At 41.9% G+C, this 21,023-nt stretch overlaps 1 protein-coding gene across 8 annotated transcripts in view; it reads right to left on the bottom strand.

The window, feature by feature from the left end:
• Positions 1-4,843: 4,843 nt before the first annotated feature.
• Positions 4,844-21,023, bottom strand: part of LOC115156591 (activated CDC42 kinase 1) — a 123,953-nt gene continuing 107,773 nt past the window's right edge. For 7 of the 8 annotated variants that reach the window (XM_029704085.1, XM_029704086.1, XM_029704089.1 and 4 more), the window contains 4 exons: positions 19,027-20,537; positions 8,602-8,697; positions 7,963-8,090; positions 4,844-7,552 (listed from right to left, as the gene is read on the bottom strand). In XM_029704085.1, the coding sequence (XP_029559945.1) occupies positions 7,546-7,552; positions 7,963-8,090; positions 8,602-8,697; positions 19,027-20,537 (1,742 nt within the window). In that variant the 3' untranslated portion in view covers positions 4,844-7,545. Of the gene's footprint in view, positions 8,091-8,601; positions 8,698-19,026; positions 20,538-21,023 lie in introns of all 8 variants that reach the window. The other variant, XM_029704082.1, reaches the window with a different exon arrangement.

Below are 21,023 nucleotides of genomic sequence, written 5' to 3'. Positions count from 1 at the left end.
AGTGCTGCTTTGTGGTCTTGTTGATCGGCTCCCCAGGCACTCCAATTCACTTAACGGCTGCTCTGCTGTCTCTCACTCAGAGCATGGAGAGGGTTCTAAGAGGACTCCCAGCCACAGTCTGAAGAGGCCCCAGTCAGCCAGACACACACAGACCATAACACATTTTCTCGCACGCACGCACGCACACCTGTCACAAACTCAAATAAAGGCAATGATTGCATTTATACATCACAAACAAACACACATGCATGCAGACCCACTCCTCCACAAAGTCGGTAGACTATGCTGATGTATACAGAATTTCACCACGGTACAGTCAATCCTATTGTTCAATTAGGAACTGTACACACTTTACTCAAAAGATAGCAAATGACAGAGGGCGAGGGAGAGCAAGAGAAATAGCCAGTGAGGGAGAGAGAGAGCGAGCAAGGGGCAAGACGCATGGGACTGCCCGGTGACTGAACTTTGTGAGTTATAAGAAAGGGATCATGAAGAGGGGAAGTGGCGCTGGCAAGTAGTGACTGCGCTCGCTAAATCATCTGCTCTGCCTATATACATTTTTTTTTTTTAAAGCAATGTCGACTACTAGTTCCATTTCACAGCTAACTGAGAAATTAAAGGAGGAGAGGCACAGAGAGTGAGGGAAAAGGAGAGTGAGAGACTAAAACAAACAGATAAAGAGAGAGAGTCCCATAGGAGAGAGTCCCATAGGTTGGCGCGCAATTGGCCCAGTGTTATCCTGGTTTGACCGGAGTAGGCCGTCATTGTAAATAAGAATTTGACTTGCCTAGTTAAATAAAGGTTAAATAAAAAAGTATTGACCATAGCAATGAGTCCGCGAAGTAAATGTCATCTAAATGGGACAAGGTAAATTGAAATACAATGAATGCATACTTGACTGATATTAGAAACTGAAAGTGTAAAAAAAATTGATAATATGGGCAGATCAGACCCAGATAACCAGCCTGGCCTCAGCGCCATGTGAAGGACATTAAACATATTTTTGTGCTACTCCAAGATGTATGATAATATCATGTATGTACTAATGGTCTGGTTACTTTAGACAGAAAATAAAGTAGGGTGGCTGGTCAGGGAGGATGGCTGAGCGTATACCACGACTGTCTAGCAATCAAAAGGTTGCGTGTTTGAGTAGCGTTGGGGGACAACAGCAACATTTTAGCTAACCATTCCCCAGAGCAGTCTGTCATTATTTTGCCAGCATTCGGTAGTGATGGCATTGTTTTTAGAGCAATATGATTGATGTCAGGTGGCATCTGGGGCCGAAGACCATCTTGAGATATGTACATTTCATGTATATTTTCACACAAACCATGCATTTATGATGTCAATGATGGCTTTGCACACAGGTTTGCGTTCTGATGTACATACTACTTCAATTGGGCCGACCAACCAGTGCTCCCGCACATTGGCTAACCGGGCTATCTGCATTGTGTCCCACCCGCCACCTGCCAACCCCTCTTTTACGCTACTGCTACTCTCTGTTCATCATATATGCATAGTTACTTTAACCATATCTACATGTACATACTACCTCAATCAGCCTGACTAACCGGTGTCTGTATGTAGCCTCGCTACTTTTATAGCCTCGCTACTGTATATAGCCTGTCTTTTTACTGTTTTATTTCTTTACCTACCTATTGTTCACCTAATACCTTTTTTGCACTATTGTTTAGAGCCTATAAGTAAGCATTTCACTGTAAGGTCTGTTGTATTCGGCGCACGTGACAAATAAACTTTGATTTGATTTGATCAGATGGCTGAATTACAGAATCAACCATTTGGGGAGATGAGAAATCCGCAGGATTGGATAGAGAGGAAAGAAGAGAACAATACGTTTTGAGAGAGATTTATGTTGTTACCGTTATGGCTTTACTGACATTTTCAACCTCACTGACCCAGTCTGTAATACCTACATGTTTCAAGCAGACCACCATAGTCCATGTGCCCAAGAAGGTCAAGGTAACCTGTCTAAATGACCACCGCCCGGTAGCACTCCCATCTGTAGCCATGAAATGCTTTAAAATGCTGGTCATCACTCAAATTAACACTATCAGCCCAGACACACTGGACCCACTACAATTCGCATACCACCCCAACAAATCCACAGTAATGCAATCTCTATTGCACTCCACATTGCACTCTCCCACCAGGACAAGAGGAACACCTACATGAGAATGGTGTTCATTGATTATAGCTCAGTGTTCCACACTCAAGCTAATCACTAAGCTCAGCACCCTGGGACTGAACACCTCCCTGGATCCTGGGCCGAGCATGTCCAAATCCACATCGATGGGGCTGTACTGGAAAGAGTCGAGAGCTTTAAATTCCTCTGTGTCCACATCACTAAGGAATTATCATGGTCCACACACACCAACACAGTCATGAAGAAGGCACGACAACGCTTCTTTCCTCTCAGGAGATCGAAAATATTCGTCATGGGCCCTCAGATCTTCAAAAAGTTATACAGCTGCAACATTGAGAACATCTTGACTGGTGGCTTCACCGCTTGGTATGGCAAATGCTTGGCACCCGACCGCAAGATGCTACAGAGGGTGGTGCGTACGGCCCAGTACATCACTGGGGCCGAGCTCCCTGCCATCAAGGACCTCTATACCAAGCAGTGTCAGAGGAAGTCCCTAGAAATTGTTAAAGACTCCAACCACCCAAGTCATAGACTGTTCTCTCTGCTACCTGTCGTGGAAATTGCAAGATTGTGTTATAATGCTTGTACTGCATTATAATGGTTGTTTTATTCGACAGAATAGAGTATTCTGTTAACTATTGTGTGTGTGTTTTACTGAGGAGGGCCTCTATGAGATAGCACTGACAGAGGAGATTTATGATGTCTTTGGGTAATAAAGCCTAAAGAGCATTCCAGAGAACATGAGCTAATGGTTCTGTTCTATACCGTACCAGGGAGAGACGGTTCCAGTTTGGAGTAGGAGGGCCAGACACTGGTCTTTACAATGAAAACTGTTGACACAGCAGTAACTGTCTGCTAGTTTTATAGATATCTTTCATACAAATCTTAACCTTGTGACCATTGTATGTATCTGTTGTTAGTCATATAGGTTGAGAGGGGTGTATCTTGGCTCTAAAAGATCTTTGTACTTTTGTGTTGGTTCATTGGAAATGGTGCATCATTGAAAGTCAGTGCTATTGCAAAGCTCTTATTATTAAAGATGTAGTTTAAGTATAACTCTGACTGGTGTGTGAAGTTTGTCTCTCTCCTCATTTGGTAAATACAGAAATTAACCACCACATACCGCATGGCAAGCGGTACCGATGCAAGTCTGGAATCAACAGGACTCTGTAGAGCTTCTACTGTACCCCCAAGACATAAGACTGCTAAATAGTTAGTTTAATAGTTAACCAATAGCTACCGGGACTATCTGCATTGACTCTTTTGGCACTAACTCATCACATACGCTGATTATATCTATCTTGTTGCCTAGTAATTTTATCCCTACCTATATGTACATATCTAGCTCAATTACCTCGTACCCCTGCACATCGACTCAGTACTGGTAGCCCATGAATATAGCCAAGTTAGCGTTACTCATTGTGCATTTAGCTATTCCTCGTGTTATTATTTTTCTATTATTTCTCTTTTTTTCTCTGCATTGCTGGGAAGGGGGCCGCAAGTAAGCATTTCACTGTTCGTCTACACCAGTTTTTTTCAAGCATATGACATAACATTTTACTTGATTCAATTTATTTCTACAAATCTTTCCTCTCCATCCTTTCCTTTTCTCCCTTTTTATTTGCGAGAAACAAAATCATTTCTCTGGGGAATCTTCTGACGCCGATGCCTCCTCTAGCCCATAATGATCGGGACGACAGATATTAATAATTTTGCCTGGGAACGGCAACCATACTGTGCAGACACATCACAAAGACAAATGGAGGACACACACTTTTCATTAGTAAGCAAAAGTTCAGCAGCCCAGAGAGTGGCAGTGCGTGTGTATGAGGCCCTCTATCTTGGAAATGACAACCTCCGATATTTATAACAAGCAACTCCGTAGCTACATAACTGACATTTATTGCATAATAAAGTTACATTTTCCTTTTTATCGACTGCGAGTCATTTTAAATCATCATCAGGAATCCCACTGTATCATAAAACACAAATGGGACATTTTCATATAAGTTGTATAAAGGAAGATCACTTCATGTACTCTGAAACACAAGTGGTATAGTTTTATAATAAGGAAAACAAATGTATAATGGGAAAACTAGGATCAATATAATCAAGGTCTGGGTCCTTGTAGAGAGCAAAGCCATCTGTCAAGAGGTTGAGTCAATCAACCTATTTGATTCAGATTGATCACTCACAAACCAAGGCCATTAAAGGGTGGATACGCGCACAAACACAAGACTTACAGAAGGTGGACTTTACTATACACACATTTCATGCACATAGACTGAAATTAAACCGTAAACATCAATTTGGCCATTTGTTCCTTTGGTCCTTCAGGCGCAAACAAACAATGCACGTCATAGGGGACTTGAGTAAGATGCCCCAAAGCTAGCTAAGTGCATTTCATTTGAGGCTTTATCAAAAATATGTAGTTACAGATTCTCTTTCAGCTAAATTAAGAGCATACAGAGCTGTCAGGCTACCCTTTAGCTCATTATTGCTAATTAGTCCTAGGTGAGTAATTAGCTGCACATTCTTCTAAGTGTTGTGTAAGATGCTCTTCTGACTTGAAAATAAGAGCGTGATAATTGGCACTTTCCTCGCTGTACATTAAATGCTACCCAATCAACGGTCACCAAGATATGCCAAGAGAAAGAATCAGACGTAATGAGAGCAAGGTAAAAAAAAAGTTAATTCTTTAATAAAAAATACATTTATACATTTGAGATCGGCAGCATTAACTTGCATTTGCCCTCTTGCACAATTCCGAACACCCAGGGGGAAGGGGGAAAATCTACTGTACAACCATGTGAAAATAAAACACTTTCTGGGAAAGTACATTGGTACAGGTACGTCGGATTGAACTAACAAACCAACAAAAAGGTAATACAACCATAAAACATTTAAAAAAAACATGAACAGGAGAACATTGATTTGGGTAATAATACCACAAGGTTGCTTCAGTCCTTCTACAACTACAGCAGCTTGGTATAAAATATATCAACGGTGTAAGACATGGGGACAAGGTCGCTTTATGGTGACATCAGAAGATGGCGCCACTAAACACTTGGAACTACAACATGGATTTTGATGTATATCAAGGAGTTCACAGCAATGGAAGCATTCTCTTTTTGTCACGGCTGGATGGCCTTGACTGTTTGGAAGAGGATAATTATTATTGTGTACAGAAAAAGTTCAACAATGGCTGTGTTCCAAACCAAAAACTTGTACCCTTTACCGCAGCCCTTTGAGGATGGCTTGCATAAATCTTTAAGGGAGGGTAGGTAAGACAGATCACCTCACTCTATTAAACCCTGCAATAGGCTATGTGGCGTACTGTCAAATTGATTTAACACATTGAGACCTTATCTGCGAGGGCGAATGACTGAAAGAACAGGGCAAGGAGACAAAGTTTCAGTTTTGGAACATGAGCAAAGAGTTTATGAGACAGTACACTGTGTTCACAGACAGACAATGGAGAATGTCTAGACAGTCTGTTTCACACACAGAGACAGGCACAAACCCAGTCAAACGTCCAAATTGGTACAGTGACTACAGAAAGACTGGGGAAAGACCAGCCTGCAAGCCCGCTACACTGGATGGAGTGGTCTACTAGGAGTCTACTGGTTTAACCGTGTTGGTCTGTGCTGGAATTCTAACTGATTTGAGGTCAGTTACAGGCCTTCCCAGGTAAGAAGTATTTACATATTGGAATCAACTATAAAATATCTTAATGTTCAAAAACATAATTTGAATCATAACACACGGAAAACCAGCAGGTTGCGTGCAACCATTCCAGAATCTCTGCTCCACTGGTCTATGATGAATATAGAGGATAGCACAGTATAGAAAATACATCGAAGACAGACACTCTCACATTTTACAATACAGTTTGCTCTAGGTTTTGAGAGGTCTGCATACTTTATTGGCCGAGTCTAATCCAGTATTGTGACATTTTGGATCTTGCATGTGCTTGATGTGAGTAACCAACTAGGGCCAGTAGTGACATTTCTTTCCCTCAAAATTCTCTGCAACCTATGGGTGCTGACTAAAGGTTTTAGCTCCTAATAGTTGAGGTAAAGACTAGTTACTAGGGGTATTGTCTCTGCTCGGGGGAATCTTTGTCCTGGAGCACTGGCAACGTTCTTAATTAATTATTTAAGTATCAATGTGCTTTGAAAATAATTAAGTCAGTGGGCCATTTTCAACAGTAGTTTTGTGTGGGAAAAGTGCTTAGAGTAGATAGAGAGGGAGCACAAAAAAAGAGTCAGGTGTCAAATAGTTCTGTACACCAGTAGGGAATGATTAAATGGACATTTGGAGTGGATCAAATTAATAGCACTTAGAGCCACAAGTGAACTCAATTCAGTGGGAGCACATTCTAACATAAACTGATAACTGATCAAATGATAACTGATCAAATGAAAATAAAACATCTCAAGAGAGTTGAACGTTTTCAATATGTCCCCCTTTTCAAACGACCGGTTCAAAAGCAAAAATATATGAAAGAACAGAGGACTAAAAACAAAAACCACCAACTTTCAGCGCATATTCGCTGCAAATATATAAACTCAAAACATCTGAACTCTTCTTATATATAATATACTGTATGTGTGCATAAAAAAGTAATTCCTCTCCTTAATACAAATCAAATAGAACTCTGTAGAACAGAACATAAAAGAAGGAGTCGACTTGAACGTGGACCAGCTGCATATTGTTTAGTTCTCTTTAATATTCGTTCTCTCCTTCCAGGTGGGCTTTTTGAACTTTGACCTCTGCTGAAACGCAGTAGAGCACCTTGGGAGGCCTGGGAAGGCGGGCATTGCAGCAGAAAGATGCTGACAACCCGAAAACAAAGTCCCTATCCAAACCGAGGAGCCTAACACAGCACACATACAGTAGGGGTGTAGGGGAGTGATTTGGCAGAGGAGAGGTCTACTCTTTTTCTATGGTACTGCAGTTTCTGTTGATTTTCAAAGGGATGCAACACGACCCTGATTCATATAAGTTAGTAATAACACAAAGGGGTAATCTAAGTTGGTCAAAGGTGTATTGTGGCAGTGATAACTGAATTGGGTAGACCAGCACCGAAATGAGAGGACATTTTTCCTTCACTGCAGAGCTATATATATGTAAGGGACCAGCAGACAACATGGTCCCTTCAAGAGTATGGTTCCACTCCCTGCGTTCTAAGCAGACTTCCGCTCCTATTCGGTGTTAGTGCGGGTTAGCCTCCAGGTCCTCAGTGTGGGCAAGACTGCATATTGGATGCATCTGGCAAATCGTAACGGAGAAACGGGAGCAGACTCCGCCCCTTCAAAGACCACTGATGTATGAAAAGAGTTCTGAACGGACTCAGCCGTTGCTCCTTGTGACATCGGTCACCGCCTGCAATCGGAGGAGAGGTTTATTTTGATGTTTCGAAAACAAATCAAAGTAAATTCACAATTCCATCTAGTTTATTTGGTGCTAGATTAACGTGAGTCAATACAGGTGAAGTTGTGGATAGACAGAGTATATCAGAGGTTATAGGGCTGGACCAAGCAGCAACACACAACTAACTGATTCTTGATTAGTAGAATCAGTGTCTTGCACCAAACTGAATAAAACTGACTGAAATGGGGACTACCTTGACGTGTCCAATAAGAAAAGTTCATTTACATTTTTAATTTAAAAACATTTTGTAACAGTGAGTGTGCCCTACTGAACATGTCCCAGTTGTATGCCTGCTTGTCTGGAGCAAAAACCTGCACCAGCAGGGTTAGGTTCTCCTAAATTCCATGGGGTCCCTATTTTACCTTTGCCGGACGGAGCCGTAGGAGTCCAGGAGCTGAGTGCTGGCCACCTCCAGGTTCCAGTCATACATCTCCAGCACCTTGAGACACTCCGTCCTGGTCTTCAGGCCAAGACAGAACAGCTGCTCAACCTGAGAGCAACAGGATCCGTTACAACTCACCATCAGAACTTATGTATCCGTCATCAGATATTTCAATCCCATTTTTAAGCTAGTGCTGTTCTATTTGCACAACGTCCTAAAGAAAAATGAAGTCACACAATCTACATAAACTGCCTGTTTATAAATCATTGAGAGTTTATATTGCATGTGAATATTTTTTCATAAGTTTTACTATTCCGTTCGTCAGCAACTCTCCAACTGTGGGTCAACTCATGCTTTTTACACACAACTTCCTAAGGCTCAGATCTAATTATTTACTCTTGACTTGTAGAAGGTTTACTAGGGCTGTGGTGATCACTGGTATAATAGACCCTTTATACACTATTGTGCACACTCAAACTGTGCTGTAATCAGATTTTTTGCATCCGCATGATCCTTTCCAGTACGGTTTCAGCAATTAAGGTGGATGTGTAACCAGGCCAACAAAGTACAGCTCAATAGTGTGGCAAGGTAATAGCGTACTACCGCCAAGGGCCCCTACCTTGAGGTAGTGCACAGCTTTCTGCACGTTCCAGTTGTGGTTCTGGAGGGCTGTCTGACACTCCTCTATAGTCACGCCATGGACCGCCTCCTGCACCTGTGGATGCCACACAAACAACAAATTAGGTCAATGTTGCTGCTACACTGACCAATCAGCTCGGCAGTCCTCTGCTGTCAATCAAAACAACATAAACAAAAACTTTCCAAAAGAGTAATTCAATTATGCGTTTTTGAGTGTCTGTCATTCTTTAGGTGTGAGTGTGTGGCTACATTACGTTTCTCTACCCTTATCCCGAAGTGTGCACTAATACACTCCCCCTCGTGGATTTAAAAGGAATAGACTGGTGTGAGGAATATGGTGGAAAGTGTCTGCAGCCATCCTTGCACCAATCCAATGCTGTTAAATGCATGAGGGAGTGAATGAGTGCACACTTTTGGAGAAGGGTAGAGAATCAAATTGCAGTGAGTGAGTAAATTCTATAATGACAGAGTGAGTGAGTGCTTTAATTAGGGATGCACGGAATCGGACAATATTAGCTAAAAATGACAACATCAGTATCGGCCCGATGTCTAGTTTAACGCTGATGTGCAAAACCGATGTCAAAGCTGACGTGCATACCTATATAACATAGGTACATAATGTAATGACGCCACATAAAAGTTTGAGCGACACGTGCAACACAACATTCCTTACCTAGCCCACAATGTCTGCTGTGTGGATCGAGCAGTCATTTAAAAGAGTAAGAACATTTCAGCGATTCAACTCGAAGGCGAAATCCATTAACGCCAAGATAATGGAATTCATTGCCCTTGACAATCAACCGTTCTGTCGTGGGTGATGTGATGTTGGCTTTCATGACTGGTCGAGCACCGGTACACACTAATGTTACCAAGTGCGCTATTTTTCAGATGTTGCCCTACCGGAGTTACACAGTAATAGTGTCACTGCTATTAGCTTCATGACATACTATGAAACAGAGTTTGGGTCTTTGCGTGTCAAAAAAGATACACGTCAAATAACACTATTTTACAATAACACTATTTGACACGTTAAATAAGCTTTGAATTTGACACGTCAAATAACAGTTCTATTATAGAATGTTGTGTGTTCTGAACTTGCACTTGCAAGCCAAGTGCCACCACTACTATCAGTAGCACTGCCAAAGCTGTACAAAAAAAGTCTGCAAACAAGCAATCACCGCCACGAATGACGTGTTTACAATACGGCGTTGGTAATAAAGCATTATTTGTTCGACCGCAACTTTGGGGTAGCTAGCTAGCTATAGCACCTAGCTAGCACCAATACAACCAGCCTGAAAACAATGACTAGTGAAAATAACTGCAGTTTCTAATGTTCTTAGCAATGATTTAGGACTCCTTGAGAGTAAGTATTAGCTAGGTAGCCACTTGTTGTTCGCCTACTGGAATTGAACTTCAGTTCATGAAAATAAATAGCTAGCCAGCTACTTAACCCTGTTGCCCAAAGCTAACGTTATAAGCAGCCAGCTAGCTTCATCTGGCTAGTGACGCTTGATCAGACCATGTTATGTGTTGTGAAGCTAGCCACAATAAGGATTAGGCACAAGTGGAATTTGCGGTTTGCCTTCAAAATAAAAGTACCTCTTTGATGCAGAATGTTACAGTAGGTAGAATCATGCCATATGTACACTATATAATGTTAAACACGGTTGGAATGTGAAGCAATGAAATGGGGTATCAGTCTACTCGCTGACACCCACAGAACACAACTGTGAAGAGTTCACGCAAATATTAGCGTTGTAGCGCTTATCGCGGGACTGTGACTGGGAAATCACCTCCCCAGTCAGCCTATTGTGTGTATTGACATTCATATTGCACTGTGCAGCTTTACCTAAGGATTGGGGATCAATGAAATGGGGTATCAGTCTACTCAATACCCAAGATATTTTTTTCCCAACGTCCTCCTCAGAGTTATCAGACTCCAAAACATCCACGCAGTATTGTTTTTCCTCGGGAATAGTGTTCAATACACAAAGGTTGACAATAAATGTGGCTCAATTCACAGTTGTTTCAGAGTCCCGCAATAAGAGCTACGAAGCTAATGTTCTCTGGGTGTCACGGAGTAGACTGATACCCCATGTCATTAATCCACAATCCATAGGTAAGGTTGTACCGTGAAATAAGTATGCCCCTAATGCAATTCTAAAGTATAACACATCCAGTGTGATTTCAACAGATTTGTCAAATTAATAAATTGTCTTGTTGATTTTATATAAAAACATTCTAACCTCATTTAGCATGATCTATTATTTTAGATGATGACACCTAGCTATATATTTAGCTAGCTAAATATAGCTACTGGAACAGATTATTTCATTTTGCTATGTTTTTGTGGAAGAACATTGTTGGCATCCATGAACTAGCTAGCTTTTTTTATGACCAGCACTGTAGGTGCACGAGACAACTTTACCAGCATCATAGCATACGTATCGATGAATCGTTGTGACATTTCAAATACGAGTGATAGTGTAATCAATGTGTAATAACTATATACATTTTTTTTATGAAAGCGTTAAATTATTATGTTATTAACAAAATAACTTTTTGGTCAGTGTGGTTTGTGTGTGTGTAACCACCTTTATTTAACTAGGCAAGTCAGTTAAGAACAAATTCTTATTTACAATGACGGCCTACCCCGGCCGACGACGCTGGGCCAATTGTGCGCCGCCCTATGGGACTTCCAATCACGGCCGGATGTGATACAGCCTGGATTCGAACCAGGGACTGTAGTGAGATGTACTGAGATGCAGTGCCTCAGACCACTGCGTCCATGTGTATGTGTGTTAACTATTTAACTGTACTAGAATGCTTAAAATGCCGCAATTTTTTTAAATATGGGTTATCATATATCGGTATCATTTTTGGGGGGGCAAGGAAAATATTGGATATCGGTATTGGCCAAAAATGTCATAGCGGTGCATCACTAGCTTTAATGAGTGAGAGTGAGTGACTGACAGACTGCTTTAATCCAGACTCCCTAATGATCCTTTTCCAATACTTTTTGCACAGTATATCCATCACCCAAGTGGTCTGTGCACAAATTATATATTTGGTTGTTATACATCAATTGCAATTTGGTTACAGTTTGTAATATTGAATTTCAGTTTAGTGAGGAAGTAATCAATCCACCAGTAAGGAGTAGATGCAAGCAAGCAAACAAAACAGTAAGGACACAAACAGTGCCTAAACAGGAGTTAGTGTTATGTAAAGACTGGTCAAGAATTGCCTTCTGTTGCCCCCTCCTGTTCAATGATGGCACACGCAACAACAAAACAACGGCTGAGTCTGAAATGGCACTCTATTTCCTATAATATACAGTATTCATACGCCTTGACTTATTCCACATTTTGTTGTGTTACAGCCTAAATTCAAAAGTGCTTAAATAGATTTTCTCACCCATTTACACACAATACAAAGTGAAAACACGTTTTTAGAAATGTTTGCAAATTTAAGTATTCACACCCCGGAGTCAATACTTAGTAGAACCAAAACCTGGATTGTGCAACATTTGCCTATTATTCCTTTCAAAATTCTTCAAGACCTGTCAAATTGGTTGTTGATCATTGACACACATTTTCAGGTCTTACCATAGATTTTCAAGTAGATTTATGTAAAAACTGTAACTCAGCCACTGTAACTCTTGGTAAGAAACTTGTGTAGATTTGGCCTTGTGTTTTAGGTTATTGGCCTACTGAAAGATGAATAATCTCCCAGTGTCTGGTGAATCAGGTTTTCCTCTAGGATTTTGCTTGTGCTTATACGGTGGGTCCTCATTTAAAAGTTGCGTCATACAGCAGCACAGCTTGCGGGATGCTGCGGATTGTTATGGCATGTTGGCGTGCATGAAGTCATAGTATTTTACGATCAGCCATTGTTGCCATTAATGCTAGTTCGACCACCAGAGGGGATCTTGGAGGGCGTCTTCATGAAGCGTGTTGGTGCTTGCTTACTTTTCCAAATAATCCAACAGAGGTCCACGCAGGTCAGATGCTTTGATTGCTATACCCTATCCGAAAGAGCATATGCCAAGGTTTTTAATGAACCTAGTTTTGCCAAACACAAAATGTTTTACAGATGGTCTCTCTTTCAAAATCTAATGTTTTCATAGAATAACCACAGCTACATGCCTACTGATTACAATCAGCAAATACAGATTTGGGGAAAATATCCTTTCTATTGTATTCTGTTATATTCCATCATTTTGTAAAGGTCTGGGGAATATAAGCATGTGATATGTCTGCTAAATTAACAAGTTAATTTCATTGACATTGCACAGCCATAGCCTCAGCTACTATAGCACAGATAAATACATGCTATTCTGTTATTTTTAAATAAATTGTCTTAGTACCATTTTTTTATGACCTCCTTTTACAAAAAAAAAATTCTTTGTGAGTGTGTATATTAAATAGATTTATTAGACCGGCGGCTATTGGTTGGCTACTCATCGAGTCCCGTCTATTCTACTGTCAATATCCATATTGCGCAGTAGACCTTCATGGCGCTTGGAGGATGAAATGCTCAGGAAGTTTTAGTCTTTTATCATATTTATCTCTATGTAGGCCTACAGCTAGAGTGGAAAATATAAATATTTAGGAAATGTCAGGGACAGGTGGGTTCAAGGTTTTTATTAAAATTAAGTTATTGAAATGACATGGAGCTGTAGGCCTAATGACATGGAGCTGTTTACTGTAGCCATTTTAACGTAACTTACTTATTGGCATAAAGGCCTACTTCAATATACAGTATATCAATCAAATCATTCATTTGTGCACGTTGTCGCACAGCACACAAGTCATCCATGTCTTTAAATACAGTCAAGCATTTTAGTTATAAAATAAAATAAAGGGAGCCTTGAATAAACCGCAAAGTCGGGTAAGGCGAATGAATTCACAAATGCATTTGACTGTTTGTATATTGGGGCTGTACGAGACTTTAAAATCTTTTTTGTTAGAACATGGGATCAATTATCCATTTGTTTGCAAATTGTTATTGTATTGTTGTGCTAATTATACTGTTAGACATTTTGCTTAATTAAATTGATTAATTTTATGGTGTTTCTATTCCAAGAAAAACAAAAATGCATTTTACAGTAGCCTATGTAGGCCTCATGGTTTTCGTTAGGAAAATATGGCGCTGTACAACGAGACCGGTTGGGAGTAGGCCTACGCTACTAAGCGACTGAAGAGCAAAATAATCCTAACATTTCCACAGCCTAATTGTAGGCTAACCAATATCCAAATGGAGATGTAGTGAAAATAAAAATCAGATTGATTTATCAAGACCAGTCCCCCATGCTTGTCTCAAAGCAGCACCAACCGCATAGTAATTCGTTATGGATCCATCCAGATGAGGTTAGAAAACAGTGCATGTGATGGACTATGCAAAGAGATGGGTGAAGTGACATGCCTCGGAAACAACCATTAGCCAAGTTTAGGAACTTTAAATGTATTAGAGTCTATTGTCCTGCTCATAGCCCATCAAGGGTGGATGGCTTCATTTGTATTCCAATTTATTGGAAAGGTCCACAGCGTTGTTGCGTACTTACAGTACAGTGCACTTTCAGTCCGCCTGACTCTCTACCAATGCCACCAGATGCTTCTTTCTATTGTGAAATGTTGCCGACTAGATAACAACAAGTAAATGTAATAAATAAAACGCATACATTAAATAGCTCAGGTCTTGAAAATGTGAAACCTTTTTTTGAGTTTTATCTGTGCTTAGGAGTCGAGGCTTTATGGCCTTGCCATCACTGAGCTGACATCACTTGCTTATATTCAGTCAACACATATTTTAAGAATATAATGGAAAATAACAGAACATTTTTGTTTCTCTTAGAATAAAAACCTTAGTGTAACAACAGTTTTAGTAAGTAATTGGCTACAGTCCAGTTACAGCATCTTTGGACAAAGTAAAAAACAAAAACATTTTGGGAGTGTGCGCACGGAACAGAGGAAGAGCAATTCTTACACAATTTTTCTAAATTCAATCACCTTCTTCTTCATCCTCATCATTCAAATTCAATTGTAATACATTTTGTCACTCCAGCTCACAACTCACATTTCCATGTGCTCCAGAGGGATAACTTGAATAACATGATATAGGTTAATTAAATAATCAAAAGGAAAAATGTGATTATTTATTAGCCTAGTGGATATAAGTATTTTAGGCATATCATGTGAGTTAGGCCTCATTTCAAATCATTGTCAAAAGCGCAAGCGATACTGTTGCATGACAAACAGGTGCTGTTAGATTACAATATTATTTTTCTGCCCATTTGGAACAGTGTAAACAACACTAAATAACTTAAATAATACCAGAGTGTCTGTTCTAATGAGAGAAAAAAAAGTAAAGCCTTTAATACCGAATAGCAACAAATAAAAACAGACGGACTTGTGAAATTGCTTTATCCAACATTTTGCGGTTGCATGAGGCTTGGTGATCACAGAATCACTAGGATATTAAAAACAAACACTCAAATAGGCAACAGATGCAGGAACAGAAACATAGGGCTGAGTGACTCACTCATTCCTGGCTTTTGTTCAAAATCAGTTATATTATAATGTAGGGTTAAAGACACATTCTTTCTGATTGTCTTTAGCATATACAGTCTCCTCTTGCTACAGCTCATTTCGTTTGAATTATGTGGATTATAATACATTTATATATTTGTAGGGATGCTTTTTTGTTAGGGCAAATCAGGTCTGTGATTCTGAGTTAGACATATAAAACTTTAGATGACTTAAACCTTGAATACATTGCACCTTTTCCCTTTTTGGCCATTTTGACTGACCGCAGTATCTATCGGTAGTCTGAACTGTGGCACAAATTGGGGGATTTTTCACCCCTAGCCGAGCTATTAGACTATTAGCCTAATTTCGTCTGTCAAACAGGTAGGACTACCTTTTATTTATTAACTAGAAGGAAATATGCTCCAACACAAAGCCAACTTGTTGTTAGTAAAGTTTAATTAAAATGAAGACGGTTGAAATGAATTATGCCTACCTGAATTTGCCTACTTTCAGTATATATGAGCTGTCCATTTCCGATAGATTGTGCTGCGGCTGCTGCTTCAAGTTACTCAAATCTGGCTTATTGTGAGGTCAATAACTCTGATAAATACATAAATGGGCAAGAAACATATTGTCTTTAATAAATTAAATTATAGTAGTAGGCAGCTATCAAAGTTGACCACCGGTCCACCTTCTCATCTTCGCACACTCCTTCTCAAATTGAACAGAACATAGGCTAGTCCATGAGCAAGGTGGTGCATTTTTTGGACTAGGCCTAATCCCCCCAAAAATTAAATCAGAAGAAACGTTTGACTCTCCTCCTGACCTGACAACGTAGCCATACACAGCACAGCCATTGGTTAAGCAGCACACAAAAAAGTATTTGACGAGCAAGAACATAGAAGGCCGGGGGCTAAGGGCTGGTGTGTAATGCAACCTAGTTTTATTTACACCTTCTCAGGAGCTATCTTAGAAATATAACTTTGCGCTATGCTTCTCCGAGCATGTACTTCATAGCCTATGGATCATTTGATTGAGACCACACTAAACAATTGATATTACGCGCCCAGTGGAGAATCAGAGATGAGGGGCTGCATTTTGCACACATCGACATATAGTCTAATAAGCAACTAATACTAACACGGACAAATATTGACATTTTATCAATTCAATTACATGACCCTCCCCTGGTCTAGATTTAAATACTAAACCTTCCCCTTGACTGAAATTGAAAAAGCAGGACCCTCCCCCATTTTCCTCCAGGTAGCCATTCTGTAAATTCCTATCCGTCCCTTAGTGTATTGATACACCATCCAAAGTGTAATTTATATATCTTCACCATGCTCAAAGGGATAATCAAATGTCTTTTTTTTCTCTTCTCCATCTACCAATAGGAGTCCTTCTTTGCGAGGCATTGGAAAACCTCCCTGGAATCTATGTTTGAAATTCACTGCTCGACTGAGGGACCTTATGGGGTACAGAGATTCCAGGGAGGTTTTCCAATGCTCATCGAATATCTCATTCCAAATTCACAGGCATTAATATGGCGGAGTTGGTCCCCCTTTTGCTGCTATAACAGCCTCCACTCTTCTGGGAAGGCTTTCCACCAGATGTTGGAACATTGCTGCGGGGCCTTGCTTCCATTCAGCCACAAGAACATTAGTAAGGTCGGGCACTGATGTTGGGCGATTAGGCCTGGCTCGCAGTCAGCGTTCCAAATCATCCCATAAGTGTTCAAATGGGGTTGAGGTCAGGGTTCTGTGCAGGCCAGTCAAGTTCTTCCACACAGATCTCGACAAACCATTTCTGTATTGTCCTTGCTTTGTGCACGGGGGCATTGTAATGCTGAAACAAGAAAGGGCCTTCCCCAGACTGTTGCCACAATGGTGGAAGCACAGAATTGTCTAGAATGTCATTGTATGCTGTAGCGTTAAGATTTTCCTTCACTGGAACTAAGGGGCCTAGCCCGAACCATGAAAAACAGCCCCAGACCATTATTCCTCCTCCACCAAACTTTACATATGGGCACTATGCATTCAGGCAGGTAGCCAAACCCAGATTTGTCCCTCGGACTGCCAGATGGTGAAACATGATTCATCACTTCAGAGAACACGTTTCCACTGCTCCAGAGTCCAATGGCGGCGAGCTTTACATAACTCCAGCCGACGCTTGGCATTGCGCATGGTGATCTTAGGCTTGTGTGAAGCTGGTTGGTCATGGAAACCCATTTCATGACGCTCCCTACGAACAGTGCTTCTGCTGATGTTGCTTCCAGAGGCAGTTTGGAACTTGGTAGTGAGTGTTTCAACCGAGCACAGAATTATTTTTAGGTGCTACGCGCTTCAGCATTTAGCAGCCCCATTCTGTGAGCTTGAGTCCATGCAGCTAATTTTTACTCCTAAACTTATTAAGGCTTGCCATGACAAATGGGTCGGACACTTATTGACTCAAGACATTTCAGCTTTTCATTTTTAATACATTTGTAAAAAAATATGTTTAAAAAAAATATATATAATTACACTTTGACATTATGGTGTATTGTGTGTAGGCCAGTTACAAAAAAAATACATTTTAAATTCAGGCTGTAACACAATGTGGAAAAAGTCAATGGCGTGTGAATACTTTCTGAAGGCACGTTCTGAAGGCAGATTGGGGCTGTGTCCGAAATGACACCTTCTTCCCTATATAATGGCCTACTTTTGACTAGAGCCTATGGGAACTATATAGGAAATGGGGTGCCATTTCAGACGCAGCCATACTTTCATCAATTGATCAAGAGCACAACAATATTATGTTCAATTTAGGTGTGTATTGCAACTTAACCCACATACTTGCCTTTAGGAGTGTTATGTCTAGAGCTCATGTTAAGACTGTGCCAATGACATGGGTTGGGGGCAAAGATGTACTGTATTAGTGCCGCTCGCAATTGTACACTGTACACCTGATTTATGGCTAGCCTCAGGTAGATAACCTCTTGGTATGGTAAGTCAATAAATGTCCTCTCTCTCTGACTCGCTTGCTGTATCTCTCTCTCGTTCCTTTCCACCCCTTCTCTTGCTCTCATCCACTCTATCTCCCACTTTCTCTCTCTCTTTCCATCCTCCTCTCTTACTCTCTCTTATTCTCTTTCTTTCTAGTCTGTACCTAGGAAACCCAATTTAAAAGTATTGAGGACATAGTAGCTGAGAAATGCTATTCTTACATTTTGTTCTGTATTTTTAATTTATTTTACATTGTATTGATCTCTGTTTTGTTTCAGATTGTATTTGATTGTTGTTTTACTGTGATCAGGGCACCCTTGTGGATTAAACCCTGGTCTCAATGGATATTCCCTGAATAATAAAAAAATACAACAAATATTTTTCAGAACGTCATTCCATGTAATCTTTTAAATCAGCTTTGATGGATATTTGATTGGTTGAGAGTGTTGATTTAGATCGATTGGTTAGAAAGTTTTGTGCATTGTTGCAAAAAGTTAAGGCATGTGTGTGTGTCTGCGGACCACATCTCAGTATTGTAATACACTGCCTTGCTGTGGTTTATTTACATCATGAAAGTCCAAAGTCCCTACAGCCAAGCCTTTGATTTGGCATCACAGAACAAAATTACAAACGCAGCACAAACAAATACTGCAAAAAAATACATTGTTGGCTGTATCCTCGATTTCTTATTTATTTCTACTTTTTTGTTTCCCTTTTCTTGTGTTCTTCATTACGCAGTCTAGTTTTTGTAATATAACAGTAGTGGTTTCCTCCCCCCTTTGATTTTGTGTATTAGGCCATGTTCTTTCCTGTGTTCGTTTGTTATTGAAAATCAAATCAACTGATTACTGATTAAAAAATAAATAATCTGAGGCTGGAGCCTTTGGTAATACTCACCATCTTGACCCCGTCTGCTGTGGTTCCCCCCTCTGCCCTGTCGGCTGACCCGTCAGAGCTGACCCTGGGCAGGCTGAGGGAGGACTTCATGCTCAGCCGGAAGCCCAGGCTAGTGTTGTTGTTGGAGGAAAAGTTGGGCTTGAGGTCTCCCCCCTGGTTCTGCTGCTGCTGGTTCACCATCATGGGCCTGACCGTGGCTGTGTTGGCCTGCCGCCTCTCCTCGCAGATCCCACCGCTGCCACCGGTTGGCACATTTTCCGCTTCCCTGAAGAAGCGGTCGTAGCGGTCCAGGTAAGGCGGCCTCTCGGGCAGGAGGTAGTAGTGCGTGTTGCTGATTTTGCGGCCGTCGCGGACAATGGGCAGGATGCAGGGCCCCTTGGCCAGGTCCTTACCCTGGGCTTGTGCTTGGATGACCTTGGGTGCGGCGTATTTGGGGTCCAAGGCAAAGCTATGTGTGGTGGGCATGAGCTTCCCCGGGGACGTGGAGAGGTAGGATCCGTATGTGGGCGGAGGAGGGGCACTGGGGAAAACCATTGTCCTTTGCTGGGGGGAGCCCACCTGTTGTCCCATGGGACTGGGGGTGCGCGAGCCCGGCTGGGACAGGGGGTCCCGCGGGGGGATCTGAGGGGCCCGGTCCTGGACTTCCTCAGAAGCTGGAGTCAGGGACAGGGAGAGGTCACCGGACCAGCGGGTGTAGTCCCCCCGTTTGACAGGGCGAGGCGGGATGGGTACGCGTGGAGGGATCTGGGGCTTGTCCTCAGAGAAGAACAAGATGATCTGGCGGTGGACGTCCACGGACTGGAGGCCTGAGCTTGGGGACAGCGAGGGGGGCTGGTGACCTCCTCCCGTGGGCACATTGAGCCTCCTCATGCACTCCTGCTGGAGCTCCTGAAAGATCTCAGCTGACTGAGAGAAGGATGTGGAGGCCAGGTCCTGCTTAGAGGGCAGGAAGAGGTTGTCCTCCAGGGGTTTGTCGGCTGCACCGGCCATGGCCTTCTCCTCACCAGCCGGCAAGGCCTCTGTGAGGCTGTGGCTCTCACCCATCCCCCCCTGCTGCTGATCCAGGCTGTTGATGGAGCTCACCTCCATGTCCTCCTCGTCCTGCGCCACGTCATCGTACGCAGGAGGTGGAGGTAAGGGCCGGGTGTCCCAGTCCACCACTGGCGTGGGGTGTAAGGGGCGGGGCAGCGAGCGCCACGGGCTCTGGGTAGGAGTACGATCCAGAATAAACTCTGCGTCCAGGGCCAACTTGGCCAACGAGGGCACCTGGAGCTCCACCACCGGGGAGGGGGAGGATGCGGCCGGGGGAAACTCCTCCCCAAAGTCGATGAGTGACACCTCACTGGGGGTGTGGCCTGAGCCCATAGTCCGGCACCCCTGTTTGGAGGCGGAGACACATATGGCGGGTTTCAGCTTGAGGCCTTTGATGGAGCCCACTTTCAGTAGTGACAGCCCCTTGAGGCCTGAGGCAGTCAGCTCCTCGTCCTCAGTCACCGAGTCGTAGCACGGCTCTGGAAAAACAAACAGACAAATGCAATTTAACGACTTTGGCAACTAATGACTTTGGCATCTAATGACTTTGGCAACTTTACAATACTTCTACGCCGTAACCGCTCATTACTCATGTAGCACTGTAGTCCATCCACAATTCCCCAACGGTCTACCTTGAGTGATCAACCTTAAGCCTGCCTTTGATGCAAGATTTATTTATGTACATAATGAATGACTCTGTAGTTGTCCCTGAAATGAAAAGGTAATAATCCTCAGTGTGTCTATTTGTAATGTGTGGATATAAATACATTTTTCCATTTCATACATTGTACATGAATGGAAACAAACATCCTACAGAGAAGATTAGAATATTTTTGGTGATGGAATCATTCACAAACGTTAAAAACGACCGTAACATTTATTTTAAGCCAGGCTGCAATACACAACAATTTGGTCCACACATGCTTCATTTCTCAACTCTCTGGTTAGGCGTTAACCACTCAATG

Source organism: Salmo trutta, chromosome 21, assembly GCF_901001165.1.
Source record: "Salmo trutta chromosome 21, fSalTru1.1, whole genome shotgun sequence".
In the NCBI taxonomy this organism is placed as follows: domain Eukaryota; kingdom Metazoa; phylum Chordata; class Actinopteri; order Salmoniformes; family Salmonidae; genus Salmo; species Salmo trutta.
Note: the sequence above shows the minus strand (reverse complement) of the source record. Positions and strands in the feature narration are given on the sequence as shown.